This window comes from Loxodonta africana, chromosome 18 (assembly GCF_030014295.1).
Source record: "Loxodonta africana isolate mLoxAfr1 chromosome 18, mLoxAfr1.hap2, whole genome shotgun sequence".
Taxonomy (NCBI): domain Eukaryota; kingdom Metazoa; phylum Chordata; class Mammalia; order Proboscidea; family Elephantidae; genus Loxodonta; species Loxodonta africana.
Window position 1 is genome coordinate 33512722 of NC_087359.1, and position 24632 is coordinate 33537353.

The following is a 24632-nucleotide window of genomic DNA, read 5'->3' on the forward strand; positions in this document are numbered from 1 at the left end:
ACAGAAGTTAAAAGCAAGCTTGTGACCAAGCCGGGGGACTTCCCTGTGTCCAGATCTGTGTTCTGATTTCTCAGAGCAGAAACCAGCCTTTCCTTACATGGCTAATACTACTATCCCCAGAACCAGCCAGAAACCTCACCTCAGCTTTCTGCATATGCCAGAAATTTCTTCATGGTTTTAAAACTAGATGTTACTCTAGTTAATACCTACATTTGTTTACTCCTCCGTTTTTCAGCTACCCTATTCATTCACAAACATTTTTTAAGTGCCTAACATGTACAAAAAGGAACCATGGTGGTGCAGTAGTTAAGTGTTCGGCCACTAACCAAAAGGTCGGTGATTCAAACCCACCAGCTGCTCTGTGGGACAGAGGTGTGAGAGTCCACTTCTATGAAGATTTACAGCCTTGGAAACTCTATGGGGCAGTTCTACTCTGTCCTATATAGGGTTGTCAGAATCAACTGAATGACAATGCGTTTAGATTTTTTTTGTTTCATTTTGTTTTTGGGAACGTGTACAAGAGATTGTGACTTACACAAAATGCAACAGCCACAAACTTTGCCCTTAAGCTCATGGCAAAGTATTGAGGTTTATTTAAAAAGTATACTCAAAGAATTATATAAGTAATACACGGACATAGTAAAGAAATTAAAATAATGTAAAGGGTATAAAATTTAAAGTAAAATCTGCAACCCCCATAAGGGTAACAAATATTAACAATTTCTCCAAAAATTGTGTGTGTATAAATATGTATATGTTATATACTTTCCAAAAATTATATATATGTATAACATATATTATAAATTTCACAATACCTATATTTTATATTAGATAGTTATAAGGTATAATTATGTAGAACAATACACAACATATACAGAATATATACAGCATTATATACTTTATATTACTATAATATATATATTAAAATTTAATACATACATAAACAAACGCGATACGTGTCTGTGCGTGTACTCAGTTCGAATCATACTATGTACATCTTGCAGCATGCTTTTTTTTTCACTTACTATATGCTGGAGATCATCTTAGTTATCTAGTGCTGCTGTAACAGAAATACAATGGGCTTATTGAAGGACAATTATGTTGTTGTTAGTGTTTTGCCATTTTCAAACAATGCTGCAAGGAATATTCTTAAAAAGTGTAGATAGCTCTTTACATACTTGTTCATGAATAGCTGTAGGGTAAATTTCTAGAGTAAGGTCGTAGGTGGCACGAAAGGTTTGTGTTTAACTACTAACCCAAAGGTTGGCAGCTTGAACACACCAGGGATGCCACAAAAGAAAGCCCAGGTGATCTACTTTCCTAAAGATTACAGCCAAGAGCACCCTATGGAGCTCTACTCTGTAACGCCCTGCGGAGCTCTACTCTGTAACACCCTGTGGAGCTCTACTCTGTAGCACCCTGTGGAGCTCTACTCTGTAACACCCTGTGGAGCTCTACTCTGTAACACCCTGTGGAGCTCTACTCTGTAACACCCTGTGGAGCTCTACTCTGTAGCACCCTGTGGAGCTCTACTCTGTAACACCCTATGGAGCTCTACTCTGTAACACCCTATGGAGCTCTACTCTGTAGCACCCTGTGGAGCTCTACTCTGTAGCACCCTGTGGAGCTCTACTCTGTAACACCCTATGGAGCTCTACTCTGTAGCACCCTATGGAGCTCTACTCTGTAGCACCCTGTGGAGCTCTACTCTGTAACACCCTATGGAGCTCTACTCTGTAGCACCCTATGGAGCTCTACTCTGTAGCACCCTGTGGAGCTCTACTCTGTAACACCCTATGGAGCTCTACTCTGTAAGCCATGAGTCTGAGTTCAAAGAGTAGATAGATACATTTAAACATTTTGATAGCTTTTGCCAAGTTGCTCTTCAATGAAGTTGCAGCAGTTCCTACTCCCACCAACAATAAGTGCTCCATTCTCCAACACTTCCTTAGATCTTTGCCAAGATTAAAGATTGTGGTTAGTTTTAATTTGCTTTTGATTATAAAATTGCACATTATTTTTATTAGTGACTTATATTTCTTTTTATTTATTTATTGTGCTTTAGGTGAAAGTTTACTGATCAAATTAATTTCTTATACAAAAATTTATACATGTATCGCTATGTGACCCTAGCTGCAATCCCTATAATGTGAAAGAATACTTCCCCTTTCCACCTCTGGTTTCCCATGTCCATTCAGCCAGCTCCTATTCCCTTCTGCCTTCTCATCTGCCTCCAGACAGGAGATGCCCATTTAGTGTGGTGTATTTACTTGAACTAAGAAGCACACTCTTCACAAGTATCATTTAATGTCCTATTGTCCAGTCTAATCTTTGTCTGAACAGTGGGCTTCAGGAATGGTTTTAGTTCTGAGTTAACAGAGAGTCCATGGCGCCATGTCTTTTGGGGTTCCTCTAGCCTCAGCCATACCATTAAATCTGGTCTTTTTACTAGAATTTGAGTTCTGTACCCCACTTTTCTCCTGCTCTGTCGGGGACTCTGTTGTGTTCCCTGTCAGAGCAGTCATCGGTGGTAGGTGGGCACCATCTAGTTCTTCTGGTCTCAGGCTGATGGATTCTCTGGTTTATGTAGCCCCTTCTGTCTCTTGGGCTAATATTTTGTGTCCTTGGTGTTCTTCATTCTTTTTTGCTCCAAGTGGCTTGGGACCAATTCATGCATCTTAGATGGCCACTCACAAGCTTTTAAGACTCCAGACACCCCTCACCAAAGTGGATGCAGACCATTTTAATAAACTTTGTTATGCCTATTGACCTAGATGTCCACTGGAACCATGGTACCAAGACCCCTGCCCTTGCTACTCTGTCCCTCAAAGCGTTTGACTGTGTTCAGGAAACTTCTTAGCTTTTGGTTTAGGACAGTTGTGCTGACTTCCTCTGTATTGCATGTTGTCTTTCCCTTCACCTAAAATGATTCTTGTCTACTATCCATTTAGTGAATTCCCCTCTTCCTCCCTCCCTACCCTTATAACCATTAAAGAATGTTTTCTTTGATGTTTAAAACTCTTCTGGAGACTTGTATTTCTTTTAATGTGTTCTGTCCACGCCTTTTGCTCATTTTGCTATTAAGACATTAGTTCTACCCCAGGGGCAGAAAGGTTATGGACCCCCGCCCCAAAGCACACACGAACACACACATGCCTCCAGACAAAGGGGATTAACTAAGAGCATTGACAAATTCAGGTTGCAGTTGTTTTTTGTTTTATTTTTCTGGTCTTTTCAAAACCTTGAAAACAGTTGCTACCCAATCCAGAATGTTCGCAATTCGCATTTTCAATAAATTTGTCCAAGCCATACCCCATTCTTATCCTCTTGCTTCTGCGCACATACGGGGCCATAGTGAGGTTTGTCCCCCGTCGCTTTCCGTCCGCTCCCAGGGTTTTCTGGGTGCGCGAATCTCCGCGTCCTGAGAAACACCGGTAATGGCGTTCCTGTGTCAGAGGGACAGCTACGCCCGGGAGGTAAGGCCCGAGGGGCGGAGGGTCTGTTGCTGCCGAGCGGATGGGGCGGTGCGGGGAAGAGGGCGCCTCATGCAGAGAGAGTGCCGGGATAGGGATTCAGTCCCGGTGTACGGAGGCTTGGGATTGGGGCTTATTCCCTTGTCCCTCTCTGTGACAGTTCACCACCACTGTGGTCTCCTGCCGCCCTGCAGAGTTGCAGACCGAAGGAAGCAATGGCAAGAAGGAAGTGGTGAACGGTTTCCACGTGGTGCTGGAAGACACGCTGCTTTTCCCCGAGGGCGGAGGACAGGTACCAGGCTCGTCCCCCAGCCCTTCCTCCTTCCAAGAAAAAACCCTAATTCCTTTGAGCTCAGGTGGAAAATACTGTCCTGCTTCCTGGTTCTCAACCGTAATGATCACGGTTGGAAATTAGTTCAATTCAGTTCATTTATTGACTCAACAAATATTTATAAGTATTTATCTAGACATAACATATACTAGGTACTATGTGGTTTTTTTTTTTTTTTTCGGTACTATACTAGCGTTTAAGGATAACGAGTGAACTAGAGGGTGCCCCTACATATGTGGCATGTTTATTGAACAAGACGGACAACCACTAATACATAAATAACATGCCAAGTAGGGGTAAGTGCTATAAATAAAATGAAAGCTGAGTAAAGGGAAACAGAGTGATGGGATGCTTTCCCACGTAGGACGCAAGTTATTTCAGTAGAGACCTAAATGAATTGAGGGGTTGAGTCACTGCAATTATCTGGTGTGCTGGTATTCCAGGCAACGAGAATGGTAAGTGCAAAGGCCCTGAGCTAGGAATAAGCTGAGGGTGTTTGATAAAAAAAAAAAAGAAAAAGAAAAAACACCACTGCCATGGAGTTAATTCTGACTCATAGCAATCCTATAGGACAGAGTAGAACTGCTCCACAGAGTTTCCAAGGCTGTAAATCTTTATGGAGCAGACTGCTGAATCTTTATGCTACGTCTTAGTTCTGCAGAGCAGCTGGTGAGTTTCAACTGCCAACCTTTTGTTCAGGAGAGGTAGATAGTTTACAATAGTGGGACATGAGGCAGACTTGGAGCCCTGGTGGGCACAGTGGTTAAGAGCTATGGTTGCTAACCAAAAGGTTGGCAGCTCGAATCCACCAGCAGCTCCTTGGAAATCCTATGGGGCAGCTCTGCTCTGTCCTAAAAGGGTCGCTATGAGTCAGAATCGACTTGATGGCAACAGGTTTGGTTTTTGTTTTTTTAAGGCGGCCTTATCAATGTTGTGTTGGGGTACAGATTAGGTACAATGTGAACAGGGAAGAGGAGAATAACTCCAAAGGTGAGCATTAATGGTAGAGGTGGCATCTGAACTGTATCTCGAAGGATAGGTAGAATGTCAAAAATCAGAAATTGACAGGGGGGCGCTCTCAGCAGAAATACTATCTCCAGCAGGCAGGGAAGCTTGAAGGAATCTGACAAGTCTAGTTGATTGCAAGCAGTCTGATACAGTCGAAGCCTATGGTGCGTTTTGGAGACAGGCTGGAGATGACCATGGAAAGGTAGCCAGTTCATAGATCTTTGAAGGATATGTTAAGGCATGTGGACTTCATTGAGGAAGCAGTGGTGAGCCATGCAGGCTCTTAAAGAAGTAGCATGAGAGAACATTTTCAGTAGACTTGTTACTGAGATGGCTTCAGTTTCATATTAATGTCATTATTGCAGTAGTGTTCCCAACATGGAAGTTTTCTCATCTGGTGAAGGAAAACCTGTGATCTCAGGTGTCCATAGAAGGCCTAATTTTAGACATTAGTTCTTTCAGGAAGGTCTTTCTGATTCCCCAAGACTGTTGAGTCTTTGAGCTTCTCTACTGCTATGTATTTACTTATGTTATAGCATGTTTTAGATTATATTGTAATTGCCTGTTTGCTTATCGGTATTCTCCTCCAAAGTCTAAGTTCTTTCAGGGGAAGGACTGTGTCTTGTTTCCATTGTATCTTGGGCTAGCACAATGTCTTGTAAGCAATTAGCACTTGATACCTTTTTTAATGAGTGAATTAAAAAATTTTTTTTACTGTGGTAGAATATATATAACATAAACTTTACCATTTTAGTAATTTTTGAGTCTACAATTCAGTGAGATTAATTACATCCACAATGTTGTGCAACGGTCACCACAATCTATTTTCAGACTTTTTCATCAGCCCAAATAGAACTCAGTACCCATAAAGCAGTAACTGCCGTTTCTCCCCCTCACAGCCCCCAGCCTCTGGTAACCATTAATCTACTCTTGTTGCTATGCATTTGCCTATTCTAGATATTTCACGTAAGTGGAATCATACAATATTTGTCATTTTGATTTATTTCACTTAGCATAATGCCTTCAAGTTTCATCCATGTTACAGCATGTATTAGAACTTCATATTTCTTTACGGCTGAATAATATTCCATTGTATGTATATACCACAGTATATTCATCCGTTCATCTCTTGGTGGAATGGACATTTGTGTTGTTTCCACTTTTTGGCTATTGTGAATAATACTACAGTGAACACTGGTGTACAAGTATCTGTTTGTGTCCCTGCTTTCAGTTATTTTGGGTATGTACCTAGGAGTGGAATTGCTGGGTCATATGGTAATTCTGTGTTTAACTTTTTGAGGAAATGAATGAATATTTTTAAATCTAATTCTAGTAGCAGTGCAGAGGATGGGGTGGAGGGAGGAGGGAAAATTCAGATCATCTCAGAGACTCTTGAAAGATAATAAGCATTTAAACTAAGGCAATGAGAGTAAGGATGGAGGTTCTTTGAGTTTTACTAAAATCTTTGCTGTGATTGTCTCTTTCCTCTTATTCTCTTTTAATTTTGTTATTTTGTTCTAATTAACAAAATATCTACGTGTTCAGAGTGAAGAGGACAGAGAGACAATTCCCTTATGGAACAAAATAGACCTACCTCACTTGGCATGATCTTTTTCCCCTTGGGGAGCTCAAATTCTGGATCTGTCCCTCACACACTTTTCCTAGAGAGTCCTTGTTAGGGTGAGTCCAGCCTCCCACCATTGACTGCCTGCACTTCTTTTCCACAGCCTGATGACCGAGGTACAATCAGTGACATCGCTGTGCTGAGAGTGACCCGCCAGGGGTCCCAGGCTGATCATTTCACACAGACACCCCTGACCCCTGGGAGCCAGGTCCAGGTCCGGGTGGACTGGGAGCGGAGGTTTGACCACATGCAGCAGCATTCAGGTATGTGGGGTTGGGTGGGGTGGGGGACTTACAGGACGGGTAGTCATCATCATGACCAAGTGGTTTTGCTTCTCTAGAAGTTAACCTTTTGGAAGAGACAGACATGCAGAATTAGCTTTGATTCAGGCAGAATATGATGAATGCCATAAAATCAATATGAGAAGTAAAAGTGTTAGAATAACTGCTGGATTTTATCAATTTCCCACCAGATGCCTTTATCTGCATGTCTTACAGACTTCTCAAACTTAAAATGTCCAAAATGGAATAAAACTCTACCCCCACCGCCCTTCACCCCAAGCCTGGTCCTCGGTTAGCATTCTCTATTTTAGTACAGAGCATCATGACCCACCCAGTTGTGTAAGCCTAAATCCTGGAATTCATTACAGACACCACTTTCTTTGGGAAAAGCCACTGAATCCTATTGGCTTATCTTTTAAATGTCTCTGCACTGCCCTCACTGTCACCACCATCAGCCTAGTCCCAGCTCCTATTCTCTTGCCCCTGGACCTCTGTAATAGCCTCCTAGCTGTTCTCCCCACATTTAGTCTTACTCTATTGTAGCCCATTCTCCACACAGCAGCCAGAATAATCTTTTAAAAATAAAAATCTGGTCATGTCACACCCCTGCTTAAAGTTCTTCAAGGGCTTCCTGCAGCTGTTTTTGTAAAATCAAACTCCTCCTGGCCTACAAACTCTACATGGCCTATAAGCCCCATATGGGCTGTCCCCGGTCAACTGCTCCAGCCTCATCTGGTGCCCCTCTCCCTCTTGCTGTCTGCATTCTGTAGATACTGGCCTTCTCTCTGTTCCTCGAACACATCCTGCTTCTTTCCCCCTAAAGGCCTTTGGCTGTCTCATTCCCTCTGCCTTCGTAGAATTAATTCCTCCTCCTCGTTGTCGCCATCAATCAGAGATGGTGCTGTATCTCTGATTCCAAGCCCTGTGCCACACAGCTGGTAAGCACTCAATAATTTTTTGTTGAATGAATGAATATGCCACATCAGAACTTGAGTTCAAATCCCATTTCTGCTTCTGATAAGCTACATTGCCTTGGCAAGTTATTTGATCTCCCTAGGCCTCAGTTTCTCAAATGGCATCATCATATCTCTCGCGGGGATTCTCATGAAGATTTTCAGTAAAGTATCTGAAGTGCCTGGTGCCTGGGAGATAGGTCTTCAACAAGTGAGACTTGTGGGAGTATGCGGCTGTCTGGGCTTCTAACTCATCTCCTGTCTCTTGCTCCCTTTTTGCTCAGGGCAGCATCTCATCACAGCGGTCGCTGACCATCTGTTTGGATGGAAGACAACATCATGGTGAGCAAGAGACATAAGACGAACTGTAGGGTGTGGGTTTCTGGCTACTTGCTCCTTTCTCAAGCATGGGTCAGGGAGTAAGGGATATGAGAAAGGGGAGCGTTCATAATTTGCCCTGAGATCTCCTTTCCCCTTGATAGTGAACGTCTGTATCATCCAGGGTTCTACAGAGAAACTGGACCGATAGGATATATATGTATATAAACCCATTGCCATCAAGTAGATTCCGACTCATAGTGACTCTTAGGACAGAGTAGAACTGTCTCATAAGGTTTCCAGGGAGCGGCTGGTGGATTCGAACTGCTGACCTTTTGCTTACCAGCCCAATGCTTAACCACTGTTCCAACCAGGGCTCCATGTATATGTGAAGAGGTTTATTTTAAAGAATCAGCTCAAGCAGTTGTGGGGGCTAGCAAGTCTGAAACCTGTAGGGCTGACTGGCAATCTGGAAACTCAGGCAGGATTTCTGTATTATAGTCTTGAGGCAGAATTTCTTCTTTTCTGGGAAACCTCAATTTTTGCTCCTAAAGCCTTGAACTAATTGGATGAGGTCCATCCACATTACCAAGGGTAATTGTTATTTAAAGCCAACTGATTATAAATCTTTAGCGCATTAACAAAATACCACACAGCAGCATCTAGACTAGTGTTTGCCCAAACAACTGGGCACTGTAGCCTAGCCAAGTTGACACATTAAAATTGTGTTTCTTAGGAGAAACACAATGGTGAGAGGAGAAATAGCTCCCTTGGGTCAGGAAAGTACATGGAGTTTGGAACCCAGAGAACGAGGGGGTGAATCCTGGCTCCACAACTCTGATTGTGTTCCCCCTGAGTCTCGGTTTCCTCACCTATAAAACGGAAATGACAATCCCTGCCTTGCGGGATTTTTGTGAGGATTAAATAAGGTCATTTGTATGAATATTCTTTATGAACTGTGAACTTTTTGTGTGTTATTATCACTGTCATCATCAATATCCTGTGACCACTCTACTTCTTCTGGCAGGGAGTTAGGACGACTCCGGAGTGTGATTGAGCTGGACAGTCCCTCTGTGACTACAGAGCAAGTAGCTGCCATTGAGCAGAGTGTCAATGAAAAAATCAGAGATCGGCTGCCGGTGAATGTGCGAGAACTAAGCCTGGATGATCCTGAGGTGGAGCAGGTGAGGGGAGAGCCAGTGGGGCAGCAGCTGCAGGATGGCCCTCCCAGGGCTTCTTCTCAAAATTTAGACAGCCCGTCCCTCTCCCGTCTATTCCAGGTGAGGGGCCGGGGCTTGCCAGATGGTCATGCTGGACCCATTCGAGTTGTTACCATCGAGGGCATTGATTCCAACATGTGCTGTGGGACCCACGTGAGCAATCTCAGTGATCTTCAGGTAGGTGAGGAAGGGCCTCTGAGTGGTTGAGAGAGGGTATCAGGCATGGGGAATCACAACCAGGCTGGGAGTGATGGGGGTGCAATTGAAGAATCCTAAGGGAAATCATTCCTTCATTGCTTCGGAGCTGGGGAAGAGGTCTGAGTCTCTCCTGCCCTTGGGTTCCAGGATTCGCTGTAGTTTATGCCTATGTGAACGTGCGTTACTCCCTTCTTCATGTAGGTGATTAAGATTCTGGGGACTGAGAAGGGGAAGAAGAACAAAACCAACCTGATATTTCTGGCTGGGAACCGGGTGCTGAAGTGGATGGAGAGAAGTCATGGGACTGAAAAAGCACTGACAAGTCTGCTTAAGTATGCCCCCTTCTTCTGATCTTCTGTCTCTCTCAGCTGTGGACACCCCGGGGCTTGAGGGTTTTAGCTCTCCTACCTGGAGAAGGTGGACAGAATAATCTATTACGTCTGGGGGGAAAGATGTAACGATAAATGATAAAGTGCTGCAGATAGTAGAGCAGACCCCAAAAATGGTTTACACCTTTATAGCCATCCCCCAATTACCTAAGGGGACTCCTTATAATGTCTCCAGGTTCCCATCTGGAGGGAGGTACCCTTTCAAGAAGAGAATTGTTGATTTGCCCCCAACAGCAAAAGCAATTGGGAAGCTGGCCAGGTTTCCATTGACCCTTCTCTCACAGGTGTGGAGCAGAGGAGCATGTGGAAGCAGTGAAAAAGCTACAAAACTCGACCAAGCTTCTGCAGAAGGTGATTTATTCCATGGAGGGAGCAACAGGGCGTGCGCTCTGCTGGAATAGGCCCTCAGACTCGCCCCCTTGGCCTAAACAGATGTGTAGTTTGTCAAAGAGGAGTGGGAGGGAAGAATGAAGTGGAGGGAAGATGGTGTTCTTTCTTGTTATCCTTTCCACCTGTTTGCTGAGTTATCACATCTATTTCAGAACAACTTGAATCTCCTCAGAGACTTGGCCGTGCACACTGCCCATAGCCTCAGGAACAGCCCAGACTGGGGAGGTGTGGTCGTATTACATAGGTGAGAGATCAGGCGTGGAGACGAGGCAGGAGAGCAGCGTTGGGCTTGTATGCAGTGGGTGGTAGAAGGGGAGTTGCTCACTGGTATTCTCAAGACAGCAGAGAGCCTAAGAAGTGGCGTTATATACCAGATTTCTTGAGTTTGACATAAACATCTTTGCTGTAACACTAACTTTCATGAGCACCTTCCCTCATTTCCTTTAGCATCTAACAGATGTCCGATTATCCTGGAGAATCCTCTTCAAGGGAGACAGAAACACACAGTCAGCATGCTGAGGCCAGGAAGGGCATCTTACTCTTTCTCTTTGAAGAGGGCCCAGGCCTCTGTGTGCATGGACATATGGCAGGAAGTCAGCCTCATGAGGAGCAGCCAGGTTTCCTGCAGCCTCACAGCTCTCACTCCAACCTGGCACTCATATCTATGTCCTCTGTTGTAGGAAGGAGGGTGATTCTGAGTTCATGAACATCATCGCCAATGAGATTGGGTCGGAGGTAAGAGGGGCATGGAATTCTGTACCCACCCTGATTAGACAACTGGTGAGATAGAAGCGAGGGGTCTTAGTCTAGCTGAAGTCCCTCCACATAAACGCACAAAGAATAGGGAATAGAAGTTCACTCAGTACCATCTTCTTAGCGCTAGCCAACCCCTGTTTTAGGTGTTGATCTGGGTCTATGGTGTTGACCTTCCTGGGTCTGTGACACAGCATCTAAACACCTCACAAAGTGGAGCTGTTAGAGCCTCTCAGGTTTATGTGTCCCAAGGGCCTGGTTTAGAAATGCTGGGATTGGCAAGGCCCTTTGAAGGCCATCTCATCCGTTTTCCTCTGCCTCTGGCTTCAGCTGCCCTTCCTGGTCCTGACAGTCCAGCGCTTCAGAGATTTCCACGTCTCTCATGCATTTACTCCGGAAGCATTTTTTGACCTGCCTGTTCTGGGTTGAGCCTTTTGTACGTCTCTCTGTATAATTCTTCCTGGAGAGAATGTTGGTTCTCAAGGAGCCCGCTTTCTAGCCTGGGTGTTGATGTTGGTAATTTCAGGTGATAAATGCTGCAGTGCACTGCACATATGCCCATGGGGCTTGTAGGGGAGCTAGAGGCAGAGGAGCACATTACTTCAAAAGGTGGGGAGACTTTAGGGGAGGGGCCTAAAGTGTGCCTTGAAGACTTCTTACAGGTCCTCAGACAGACAAGGGAATGCAGGCAGGCAGGCAGGCTGAGGCAGCAGCGTAGAACATGGGGAGGCATGGTGGTTTGGGGGATGGCTGGCACAGGCGCGTGGTGGCGCATGGTGGGTGGGGGAGGGGTGGCCAGCAGGAAGAGTTGGTGGGAGTCAGATCACAAAAGACGTTTTATGCTTGGCCATGGTTCATTCCACCTCCTTCTTAATGTTTAACTTAAGTTCCCATAAACTTGTTGCCGTTGAGTCAATTCTGACTCATAGTGACCCCACAGGTCAGAGTAGAGTTGTCCCATAGGGTTTCTAAGGCTGTAACCTTTATGGGAGCAGACTGCCACATCTTTCTCCCATGGACTGGCTGATGGGCGTGAATCACCAGCCTTTTGGTTAGCAGCTGAGTGCTTAGCCATTGCACTACCAAGGTTCCTAAGTTCCCATAGTCACTCAAAAAGTTTCTTGACCCTGTTGGGCCAGAGTGCAGAGCTGCATCATTAATCAGGAACCTCACTGCGTGGCTTGGGGGGAAAATCTTGTCCTGAGACTGAGGAGACTGCAGGGGCTGGGGGGTTGACCCCACATCCTTGAGTATCAGGGCTCATCTCTGTTTTACCTCCTAGGAGACCCTCCTATTCTTAACTGTGGGCGATGAGAAAGGTGCTGGGCTCTTCTTGCTGGCAGGACCAGCCGAGGCCGTGGAGAACCTGGGGCCCAGGTAATCCTAATGGATTTGCATGGGTGGGGCTGCCTGTAAAGCCTACTTCCTGATACAGTCCTTTATTGATTAGAAGGGCCATCATACCTGTGATCTCATTTGAGTCGAACCACAGGCGTGTGAGATCAGCCGAGCAGGGATCACTATCACCTCCATCATCCCCAGTTTCACAGATGAGGACATGTTTGAGGACTCACATTTGAAGTGGCAGAGCCGAGACTTGAATCTAGGTCTTTTGGCTCAAAATTTCATGTGCTGTCTCCTGTTCCTTTTTTTTTTTTAAAGAAATTTGGTTATGTGAGTACCTGAACCCTGCTGCTGGCTTATCAGCAGGCAGATGAAGCAGAGGTGTGAGGCACCGGTGAAGCAGAGGCGCAGAAAAACCTTTGGGGAGGGAGAAATTTGGGTTTTGAGACTAAAGCAAAAAAGGCATTAATATAGTTATTATGGAAAAATAAGAGTCTTGTTGAACTTCGTCATCCTTACAAGACTTTTTTAGTATTTCCATGTTTTAAATTAATATGGGGGTATAGTGCACTTAGGGGCTCCTGGCTGGCTTTGATGAATACACATTCATGGTCAATCATTGTAGCAAAATGGAAGTATTTAAGTAGAGTTTCCCCACAGGCAGCTACAGGGGCCCTGTAGACTGGCCTGCTCACTGTCTTAAAATTTCAAATTAGCTGCTACATTTTAAAATTAGGAGGTTTTTACATGAGAATAGGGAGTTCTAGCTTTTCTCAAAAAAAAAAAAGGAAGGATCCTGTAGCTTTGGGCCCATGTTCCCCCATGGTGGTAGCTAAAAGGAAGTGACCAGTGGCTGCCCTCTTTAGACAGGACAGCCCCTCCAGCTTGCCACAGTCTCCACTTTCCCACTTGCGCCCAGCTTGCTTTGCTGTGACTCCTCCCAGGCGTTTGCCCCCAGGCGTTTTCATTTGCATTGCTCATTCCTCAGGTGCACCCACTTCCCTCCCTGGAGGGCACCTCTCTGGACCTTGGTGTGCCCTCACAATCCTTTTCTGTGCCTTGACATAATTGCTTTAAAAAGGAAAACATAAATGGGATCAAATCACATGCATTGTCCTGCAACTTAAATCTCTCTTAACAACACGGTTTTTTTTCCCCCTAACGTGTGGGCGAATCTCTAACTTTATAGCAACTGCATTATGACTGTATTATATTTTGTACCATGGGTTACCGTTAATTTATCTAGTCCCTCATTTGTAGATACTTATATTATTTCCAATTATTTGCTCTTATAATAAACATTGTACTTGTATCTGTATGCACGTTTAGGGGTTTTGTGAAAATATATATAAAACTTTTGTCAGTGCAACAAATTTTACACGTATAATTCAGTGACATTGATTATATTATTTGTGTTGTATAACCATTGTCACTCTGCTCTTCTGACTTATTCTACCACCATTAGCATAACCTCAGTGCTCCTAAACAGTACTTGCCCCTTTCCTCCTGCTCCTGGTAACCACCAAATAAGCTTTGTTTCTATATATTTGCCTATATCGTGTAAGTGAGATAGTACGGTATTTGTCCTTTTGTGACTGACTTATTTCACTCAGCATGATGTTTTTAAGGTTCATCATCTAACATCAGGACTTCATTTCTCTTTGTGCTTTATACCACATTTTGCTTAGCCATTCATTCATCTGTTGATGGACATTTAGGTTGTTGTTTCTGCCTTTTGGCTATTGTGCGTGGTGCTGCAGTGAACATTGGTGTACAGATTTCTGCTTGCATTCCTGCTTTCAGATCTTTCGGGTGTATACCTAGGATTGGGATTACTGGGTCATATGGTAGTTCTATTTTCAACTTTTTGAGCAATTGCCGAAGTGTTTTCCGTAGCCGCTATACCATTTTTCATTCCCACCAGCAATGGATAGGGGTTCCAGTTTCTCCACATCCTCACCAACGCCTGTTGTTTTTTTGGTCATAGACATTCTAGCAGGGGTAAGGTGGTATCTCATTGTGGTTTTGATTTGCTTTTCCCTAATGGTTAATGAGAGGAGCCCTGGTGGTGCAGTGATTAAGCAGTAGCTCGTCTGCTAACTGGCAGTTCGAACCCACCATCCAGTCCACAGGAGAAAGATGTGGCAGTCTGCTTCTGTGAAGATTGCAGCCTTGTAAACCTTATGGGGCAGTTCTACTCTGTCTTAAAGGGTTGTTATGAGTTGGGATCGACTTGATGGCAATGGGTTTAGGGTTTCTTTTTTTGTTTAATGGTTAATGATATTGAATATCTTTTCATGTGCTTGTCGGCCATTTGTATATCCTCTTTGGTGAAATGTCTATTCAAGCCCTTTCTCCATTTTTTGATTGGGTTGTTTTTGTTGTTGTAGAAGTTTTTTAAATATTTTGGATATTAACTCCTTGTGAGCTACATGGTTCCCAAAATTTTCACCCAATCTGTTGATTGTCTCTTCACTCTGTTTACATAGTCCTTTGATGAAGAAAAGTACTTAATTTTTATGATGTGCAGATATTTTTAGAAAGGATTCTACTGTTCCCTTCCCTCCCCATGGGCCCTAGAGAAAGACTCAGAGCTGCCCTCGGTTTTTCTGTGGCATTTCCCTTAGAACTTCCCTGACTGTATCTCTACTCCCCAGGGTGGCTGAGGTTCTGGAAGGCAAAGGAGCGGGGAAGAAAGGCCGCTTTCAGGGCAAGGCCACCAGAATGAGCCGGCGGGCAGAGGTGCGGGCGCTTCTCCAGGACTATATCAACACGCAGAGTGCTGAGGAGTGAGGACTCAGCATGCCCTCCCCTGTGCTCCTGCCGTTGAGAACGGGCCTCCTGTGACCACAGAAGGAGCCTGTTGGACAATAAAATTGTTTGACTCAAATGGTTTTGGTCTACACGTGTTTGACTAATTTGTACAGTATACCCCAGTGCGATTATGCAAGTTAGTATCTCTTTTTGAATAAACCATTTCCTAATTTGGGCCTTATTAGGTATAACCTACATGAGTAAGCATTATGTTGATGAAATATACTGATTATCTAAGTCAGTATCTTTTAACCTACCCTTAAATTATGGTGACCCCATGTGTGTTATGGTAGAACTGTACTCCATAGGTTTTCAGTGGCTGAGTTTTCAGAAGTAGATTGCCAGGCCTTTCTTCTGAGGCACCTCTGAATGGACTCAAACTCCCAACCTTTTGGTTAGCAGCTGAGCACATCGGCTGTTTGAGCCACCCAGCCTTGTCATAAATGTACCAATTCATCTAAACTCAGCTGAAACCTTTCTTAATGTAGAAGTGCATTTGCCTAAGGATAATGAAAGTCAGTTTGGAGGCTTGACCAAGGGCTTAGACTCATTCAAGTCTTCTTGTTTTCCTTTTTTTTTTCTTTCTTTTCTCAGTCTAGTGCTTCAGAACTAAAAAGTATTGATGACTTTGCAAATAGGTCAGGAAGCCAGAAAAATACATAGTAGAAAGATAGCCCAAGTCTGTTATCGAGGAAGTAAAGGGGTGGAAGAAGATTTATTGTGCAAGGGTAACTTCAAGAAAGCTGGTATAGCAATATTAATATCAGACAAGTTAGACTTCCAGGTAGAAAGCATTATTACAGACCAACAGGGACGAGTCATGATAAAAGGGTCAATCCGTGGGAAAATAAATTTGTATACCTTTAATAACAGCTTCAAAGTAATAATGTAGACATTGACAGATCTGAAAGGAGAAATAAGGAGCCCTGGTGTTAGAAAGGTTAAGAGGTTAGCTGCTAACCAAAAGGTTGGTGGTTTGAATCCACGTAACAGTTCCATAGGAGAAAGACCTGAAAATCTGCTCCCTACGGGGCAGTTCTGCTCTGTCAAATAGGGTAGCTAGGAGTCGAAATCAACTCAACAGCACCCGACAGCAGCAACAACAAAAGGAGAACTAAAGAAACCCATAATCGATGGAAAACTTAAACTCATCTTTCAGAAACTGATAGAACAATAGGAAGTATAGTATCGTGGTTAAGAGCACGGACTTTGAAGTTTTCACAAACCTGGGTAGAAGTCCTGGCTTTTCGCACCTGTAGGTGGTAAAACTATAAAGAAAAGCAAGGATGTGATTACTTTAAAAAGTTAGGACAGCATTTACCTCTGAGTGGAGGGAGTGAAGTGGCTGTGGGGAAGAGACCCAATGTAGGGGTGGCTTCTGGGGTGCTGGCAATTTTCTGTTTCTTGACTTAGGTGGCAGCTCTATAGGCGTTTGCTTTCTAATTATTCATCATAGTGTACATTGATGTGTTATTTTTGTGTGGTTATGTTTCACTCAGAGTTACTACAACTAAGAAAAATTCTGATTGTGTCACTTATTCACCTTGGGAAAGGTATCTTGCCTTTTTGACCTTCACTCTCCTTATCTGTAAAATGGCAGTGATGACAGCACCCAGTCCACTGGGCTGTGAGGTAATATGCTCAGCTCTTAAGTGCTCAAGAAAACCACTATGGAATCATGAGAACACCTTAATTTTTTTTTCCAGGATCCCATGTCTTTATTATTATTTAAATTGTGGCAACTATATACATAACAAAATATTTGCTATTTCAACATTCTTCCCCTGTCAATTTTGTGGCACTAATTACATTCATCTCGTTGTTCAACCATCACCCTTACCTGGTCCCAAATTTTTCCATCACGCTTAACAGAACCTCAGTGTCTCCTAAGCGTTGAGTCCTGTTTACCCCCTCTCCCACACAGCCCTGGTAGCCATTAATAAACTTTGGTCTCTGTACACCTACCTGTTCTAGATATTTCGTATAAGTGGGTTCATACAGTATTTGTTGTTTTGTGACTGACTTACAGAACATGTAATTTTTTAGTACCTCATGATGTCCTATTCCTCTTAACCTGCAAATTGATTCTTTCTCGACCAAAGTCATGGCATGTCAGGGCTGGAAGAGATACGCAGACCAGCTCATTCTGGCCTCCAGCTTTACACATGGTGACACCAGGGCCCAGGTCTCTGCTAGAGCTGGTAGAGACCCAGGCTAGACCACATGAAGATAAGCAATTCACAGGTCAATTGGGATGAAAAACTTCTCTTAATGAATTATACTTGCTTCTTACATAATCGATGACAAAAGCTCCGGAGAACCTGGCCACCTGCAGCAGTGTACGAGCAAAATCAACATTGACACCAGGCTCTCACCTGGGGTCAGATACCTTGCAACTAACAATAGCGGCTGATACTTTCAACTGCCAGAAGAAAAATCTCACGTCTGACTGATAGAGACATAGCTGCCTGAATGAGTGTCCCCAACTGGGATACCTACCCCCTCATTTATTTTAGGAAAAAATTTATAGTTATATGGTTTGCCAAGAACAACAAAGTTACTTTATAAAAGCATATATTAAGGAAGAAAATGTGGACATAGGAATGTGAACACAGCATCCTAGGAAAGGAACTTTCTGAAATAAGTGTATAAACGCTTGAGCAAATTAAGTGAAAACAGTAACCGGTTGTCTGAGGAAAGGGAAAACAAAGCAGCAGTGTTGGAACTGGCGACACCATTCATGTCTGTCCCAGGAGCCTGAATCCAGGGCACTAGGGAGAGGGACAGTTTGTGTTCAGAGGGAGGGGGTGGATTGTCCTTTATGAGGTTCACCAGCAAACAAAGCATCTGGAGTTTCTTTCTTTTGACTAACATTAAATTAGTACAAACAAAATAATAGGTATTTTATGTATTAATGGAGAACATGATAGAGTTGTATGTACACACTCACACAGATTTTCTGGAACACTGCTATCATCTATTCTTCCAACACGGAAATAGTAAGACGTGGCTCCTTCTTGGCTCCTAAGGAAGTTTTTGTTACATAAGTCCCCATAAACCACCAAAGGCATAGATACCGAGGCTTGTACTTCGGTGAGGGTCTCCCGGGTAACTGTGTATGTGCACATGTATATACTGGATCCAGTGTTAGTATGAAAGATGAAAGACCGACACAGAGCAGGAGACAGACTGAATTCGGGAAGGCACTGTAGGTGGCGCCAAATGTCCTCACCCCACTTGTTAGTCCTGAGTGGAAACCAGTGAGTTGGCCAAGCTATACTAGAAAGCCAGGTCTTGTCCTTAATAAGAACTTAAATAAACTCCAGGGCCCTGCCTGGTACTGATGGGAAAACAGATGGCTGAGCGTACCCTAATGAAAAAATCCCTTGCAGAAAGCTTCTGTGTCTCCGATTCCTTTCCTGAATTTGATCCAAGCTATGACTAAGGTACCCTTGGCCAAGTGCAACCAGGTCTGTTTGGAAAAGAGTGATGGAGAAGTTTCCATCTTTCCAGAAAGGTCTGCACCTTCTGTGCCATCCACGTGACTATTGCTGACTGAGTGACGGGCACTAAACCTTAAGGAATAAGAGCAGGTCTTAGTTAACTTACCTGGAGCTGTGTCTAGAATCAGAAGAGGTGCTCACAGGGACAGCCTTTCTCTCTCCCTGAAGAAGTGCTCTGAGGGCCGCGTCAATATCCCTGTTCATCTTAAAACACCAACCTCAAGGCCAAGTGTTTCAGAAAGGAGGGAGGAATCATTTTCTTCTGTGAAAATAAATGTCTCCCTTTCTTTCATATCATCTAACTTGTGTTTTTGTAGCTGTTGACTTGTGTACACAAACAACCACAGAATTCATCTGTTCATAAATATTCAGCAAATATTTATTGACCGCATACTGTGCCAGACACTGTACTGTAAGCACTGGGGCCATGCTGGTGAATAATAGAGCTGTGGTCCCCATCCTTATGGTGTTTACAGCCATGGAAAAGAGACACAAGAAGGAAGAAAGCAAATAAATGTTTAATTATAAATTCTGTTAAAAAGGAAAAAAACAGGGTGACGTAATAGAGAGTAATGGGGGAGTGGGGAGATCAAGGGAGGGCTGTGGCAGTGCCAAAGGACCCTTGGGGAGAATTTAGACCCCTGCTCTCCAGCATCCAAGCCACCTCAAAATAGCATGCTTGCTGTGCAAACATGTTGTTGTTGTTAGGTGCCATAAATCACCTCCGACTCGTGGTGATCCTATGTACAACAGAACTTAATACTGCCTGGTTCTGCGCTATCCTCACAATTGTTATGTTTAAGCCCACTGTTGCAGCCTCTGTGTCAGTGCATCTCATTGAGGGTCTTCCTCTTTTTTACTGACCCTCTTCTTTACCAAGCATGATGTCCTTCTCCAGGGACTAATTCCTCCTGACAACACGTCCAAAGTATGTGAGACATAGTCTCGCCATCCTTGCTTCTAAGGAGCATTCTGGTTGTACTTCTTCCAAGACAGATTTGATCATTCTTTTGGCAGTCCATGGTATATTCAATATCCTTCTCCAACACCACAATTCAAAGGCGTCAATTCTTCTTCTGTCTTCTTTATTCACCGCCAGCTTTCACATGCATAGGAGGCGATTGAAAACACCATGGGTTGGGTCAGGCGCACCTTAGTCTTCAAGGTGACATCTTTGCTTTTCAACACTTTCAAGTCTGTCTTAAGACAAGTCTGCTGGTTTCGCTTCCAACCAGATGGCCTCCCTGAGTCCCTATTTTTTAAAAAATATTTTATTGTGTTTTTGGTGAAAGTTTACACAGGAAATTAGGTTCTCATTTAATAGTTTCTATACATATTGTTCAGTGACATTGGTTACATTCTTCACAATATATAAGGATTCTCATTATTTCCATTTTGGTTATTCTGTTTCCTTTCATCTAGCTTCCCCTGTCCCCCACTAGCCTTTTCATCTTTGGTCTAAACCAAAAAAAATAAAGATGATTTTGAAGAGCATAGTACTCATGGGTGATGTTATTTATTTTATGGGCCAATCTGTCATTTAGCTGAAAGGTGATCTCTGGGAATGGTTTGAGTTCCAAGTTTAAAGAGTATCTCTCGGGGTAATAGTCTCGGGAGTTCATCTAGTCTCCACTGGTCCAGTAAGTCTGGCCTTTTTTAAAGGAATTTTTTAGCTTTGTTTTATATTTTCCTCCCATTCTCTCCAGGACCATCCATTGGGTCCCTGGTCGCAATAATCAGTACCAGTAGTGGGGCACCATCTAGTTCTTCTGGTCTCAAGGTAGGTGATGTAGTTGTTCATGTAGACTATTGGTTCTGTAGACTAGTTTCTTCTTTGAGTCTTTGGTTTTCTTCTTTCTCTTTAGCTCCAGATGAGTAGAGACAAATAGCTGTATCTTAGATAGTTACTCACAAGCTTTTAAGATCCTAGACTTTTTTTTTCCTGAGCCCCCTCTTTATAGAAATTGTGGAACTGCAAATTGCCCTCCAGCCCCAGAAGGTAACCAGGGTCTTGAAGAGGCTGTTGGATTCATCAAAAACTCACACATATATCAGGCATCTTCTAAGTAGCAGCTATAAGGAGGCAAAGACTAAATCCAACAAGGAGCGTGTATTGCTGTTCACCCAAATGGATCTCTCCAACTTCCCATCACTGCTTGGCTATTTCTTCTGATTCTACAAGATCCACCTGTCCCTCCATTAGCAGGAGGTAAATCCTGTGTTACAGCTCAGGAGAAAGAGGGTGTTGAGTGGTGTTATGTGAATTCACAATGTTGTGTAATCATCACAGTTTATTTCTAGATATTTTTCATCATCCCAAACAGAAACTCAGTATCCATAAAACCATAAATCCCCATTATTCCCTCCTTCTACCCCCTGTGACATCTATTCTACTTTCTATGAATTTTTCTGTTCTAGATACCTCATGTAAGTGAAATCATACAATATCTGTCTTTTTGTGTCTGGCTTACTTTGCTTAGCATAACGTCTTCAAGGTTCATCCATGTCATAGCATGTATCAGAACTCCATTCTTTTTTATGGCTGCGTAATATTCCCTTGTATGGATATACCACAGTTTGTTTATCCATTCATTTGTTGATGAACACACTGCACAGGTTTTATTTTATTATTGTAATCAATACTTATATAGTTTTTCTGCCAAGCATTGTTCTAAGCAGTTTATAAATGCTAACTCATTTAATTCTCATAACAACCCCATGTGATAGATCCTACTGCCATCCCCATTTTACAGATGAGAATACTGAGGTACAGAGTGATAAGTCACTGAACATGAGGTGACTCAGCTAGTGAATGGTGAGGTGGGTCTTTGAACTGTCAGCCTGGCTCCTGAGTCCATCCACATAACTATGGTGTTGTGTGACCTCTTGGTAGCATGTCTACTAATGTACTTAAAAATATCACATAAATTATAGATGACCAATATCTTCTCTGTTTTATAAACTAGCATCTCTCAGGGTTAAAGTAAGGGATTTTAGAATCTAGGGCATTTCAGGATATTGGGGCTGTCTGATGCTATTGCCGAGGAAAAAGGATCAAAGTAACAGGCTATAAATAGAAGAGAAAAACTTCCATTTTCATATTGCCATGTAGGCTGTGATTTCACCTCTGTTAGGGCAAGAATGTACATTATAATGCTGGAACTGAGAAGCCAGGGGTTTATTCTTCATGGGGTCCACAAGGTGACCCCCCCTAATTCCCTATATTTAATTCTAAGTCTGTGCCTCCCCCTTTCTATTAATCTGTGATTGATCTCTATGGAGACAGTATTACATGTGTTCCACCCATGGCATTAGAAAAAGTCTACTTTTCCTGTTTTTAATAGAACCTTAGTTTGGGTAAATTGGGAATTTTCAGTCAGCTTGGAAAAGGCTGAGAAACCACTTAGGTGGAATAGTACAGCTTTTTTCATTGCTGTTACCATGGCTTGGGTCAGACGCACCTTAGTCTTCAAGGTGACATCTTTGTTTTTTCAACCAACTCGATGGCACCTAACAACAACAAACCAGCAATATTAACTCATCCTGAAATTTCATGTGAAAACAACTTCTGAATTTCTTCTGCTCTTATAATTTGCTTCTTGCTCCAGACAGAATCCTTTAGCAGTCTCAGTTTAAAGTGATGATGGTGACTGTCAACATTCAGAGACCATCCCTCACAGCTTAACAGCAGAGGGTGCTGCAAGCCCGTGGTTGCCAAGGCCTCTGCCAAACAAAACAAAACAAAAACAAGGATAAAAGAGCCCTTGCTGATTCAGCCAGCCCAAAAGGAGGCTTCTAATTGTCTCGTCCGTTTTTTGCTTCTGCAGACGTTTTCCATGTGACGTGGACGATGTAAACAGGGAATCAAGGGACAAGCTCTGATCATTTATATTTCTGTTTTTGAGAAGTTTCAACCCTTCTCCAATGAAATCAATGTTTGATATTTTATGGCATTCTGAATAGCTCTGAGTCCTAACTTAATTCAGAAACCAAAACCCAAACCAAACCCACTGCTATCAAGTCGATTCCAACTCATAGCGACCTTATAGGACAGAGTAGAACTGTCTCATAGAGTTTCCAAGGAGCAACTGGCAGATTTGAACTGCCAACCTCTTGGTTAACGGCTGTAGCACTTCACCACTAAGCCACCAGGGTTTCCTAATTCAGAAAACAGTCATAACTCCTGTTTTCCAGAGCTCCCTCTAAATGCCGTCGTACTGATTATGTCAATGGCAACAAGACAACAGACAACACTTTTTTCCTTTTTAAAGCCAAGGCTTGAATGTTGCCTCCAGGTTCTCTATCATGTCTTCTCCGACTTCCTGAAATTTTGCCTCTTTTACTCATTTTTTTCTTTTCAGCTTTTTGTCTTCCTCCAGCCCTTTCACCTCTTGATTGTTGACAGAAAGCAGTAACGAGATTCCATACTTCTGGTTCGTTCAGTTATCCTTTGCTCTAAGCAAATTTGCTGTATAAGAATCCAGGTGTCCCCGTGATAAATCAAAGGTGAGTTGTTTGATAAAACCCTTCACAGGAGGCTTTCAAGGCAAGATATGGTGATGAGTTCATAATACAACACAGCATTTATTTTGTTCACTTCTTACAAGCAGACTGCTGTTGTTGTTAGTTGCTCTCATGTCAGCTCCGAGTCATGGAGACCTGATGTATAACAGAAAGAAATGTTACCCAGTTATGCTCTTACAAACAGAGTGTGTCTAGCTAGGAGAGCTGGCTTCAGTGGTTTCTATGCGGTTCACAGCCATCACCGGGTAGAGGCAGGTATATGGGGAGGCAGTGGGAGCTTGGGCAACATATGAGGAAAGTTGTGGCTGCAAGAGCTGGCCCCTGGTGGCATCGACAGTCCCTGGGGTATAAACGTTGACAAGATTCTAAGCATAGGTGAAATAGAGCTACTGGTAGATGGACAAGGACTCAGAAAGGTTACCACCTGTGCTCTCTTTCTGAAACAAAGAAACAGTATATAATTTGACTCGCTGGATGAACTCCAGCAAAACAAGAGAAGAATGCAAGAAAGATGGCTGAAGGTAAAGGAATCGCAGTGTAACAGCTGTGTTACTTGACAACTGAGAGCTGAGATCTTTAATGGGCTGAAGGCACATTGTCTTGTCTGCCAACAAGAGAACAGAAAGACAATTCCAAACTTCCAAAATAAATAAATAAATAAAGATGTCCTGTTCAAGAAAGTCAAGATTTGAAAATACACCAAGCAATGCTTTTGAAATGAATTTGAGAACAACTGATGAAATGAAAAGAAACACCACTTTATAAAACAATGGAGCCAAGCCTCTTTTAGTCTGGTAGTTCAGGGTTGGGGGCTGGAACAGAGCAACGGAACTGATGGATACTCTGATTTCATGTATAATCATTTTGGATTTATAATAGTTGCTAAATGTAATCGTTTCCCCATGGTGTACTTTATTATTTTTCCTTTGACTATCTTTGTGTGTGTGTGTGTGTGTGTGGTGAAAATACACATAACAAAACATACGCCAATTCAACAATTTCTAATGTAAAATTCAGTGTGACTGTGTTTCATAAGATACTTTATATTTTCAAGTGATGCATTCAAAGTATTTACCAATTGCTATGGCATGAGCACTGACCAATTTCAACAAATATTTATTTAATGCCTGTTATGTGCCAGTACTATTCCAGGCGTTTGGAAAACATCGGCGAACAAACGACAGTTCTTGTCCGGGTAGAGCTTATGTTCTAGTGATGCACACACTTAATAAAAGTAAATGTAATCAATAAGTGAGTGGCATAATATGTTAAAAGGTGGTAAATGCTAAGGGAAAAAAAGATACAAAGGTAGTAAGGGAAGAGAAGGAGGATTGGGAATGCAGGGATAGAAGTGGGGAGAAGAGGTTAGTAGAGTGGGTTGAAACTAAATAAGATGGTTGTGGAAGGTCTCATTAAGAAGATAAGAATGGAGCGAAGACTTCCAGGAGATGAGCGCGTTAAACAACAACCACCTAAACAACAACAACCAGTTGCTGTTGAGTGTCATGT

The 24632-nt window shown here is 43.0% G+C and overlaps 1 protein-coding gene across 2 annotated transcripts; it reads left to right on the forward strand.

Moving 5' to 3' along the window:
- The first annotated feature begins 3383 nt into the window (after window positions 1–3383).
- On the forward strand, window positions 3384–16588 carry AARSD1 (alanyl-tRNA synthetase domain containing 1). Of its 2 annotated transcripts, XM_010594484.3 has the most exons (12): window positions 3384–3476; window positions 3634–3765; window positions 6540–6699; window positions 7955–8012; window positions 9016–9172; window positions 9269–9385; window positions 9608–9738; window positions 10080–10146; window positions 10338–10429; window positions 10866–10920; window positions 12221–12315; window positions 14940–16588. In XM_010594484.3, the coding sequence occupies exons 1-12, from the start codon at window positions 3438–3440 to the stop codon at window positions 15073–15075; spliced, it is 1239 nt and encodes a 412-aa protein (XP_010592786.2). In that variant the 5' UTR covers window positions 3384–3437; the 3' UTR covers window positions 15076–16588. The 2 variants fall into 2 exon arrangements, with proteins under 2 accessions (XP_010592786.2, XP_010592787.2); XM_010594485.3 differs by lacking the exon at window positions 12221–12315 and having other exon boundaries at window positions 14940–15058.
- Window positions 16589–24632: the final 8044 nt, after the last annotated feature.

Bases quoted from the DNA above. Each gene is read 5' to 3' on its own strand.
- AARSD1 (XM_010594484.3), top strand. From the start codon at position 3,438: ATGGCGTTCCTGTGTCAGAGGGACAGCTACGCCCGGGAG. The intron at 3,477-3,633 runs GTAAGGCCCGAG...TCTCTGTGACAG, and splicing joins GGGACAGCTACGCCCGGGAG to TTCACCACCACTGTGGTCTC. The intron at 10,147-10,337 runs GTGATTTATTCC...CATCTATTTCAG, and splicing joins CGACCAAGCTTCTGCAGAAG to AACAACTTGAATCTCCTCAG.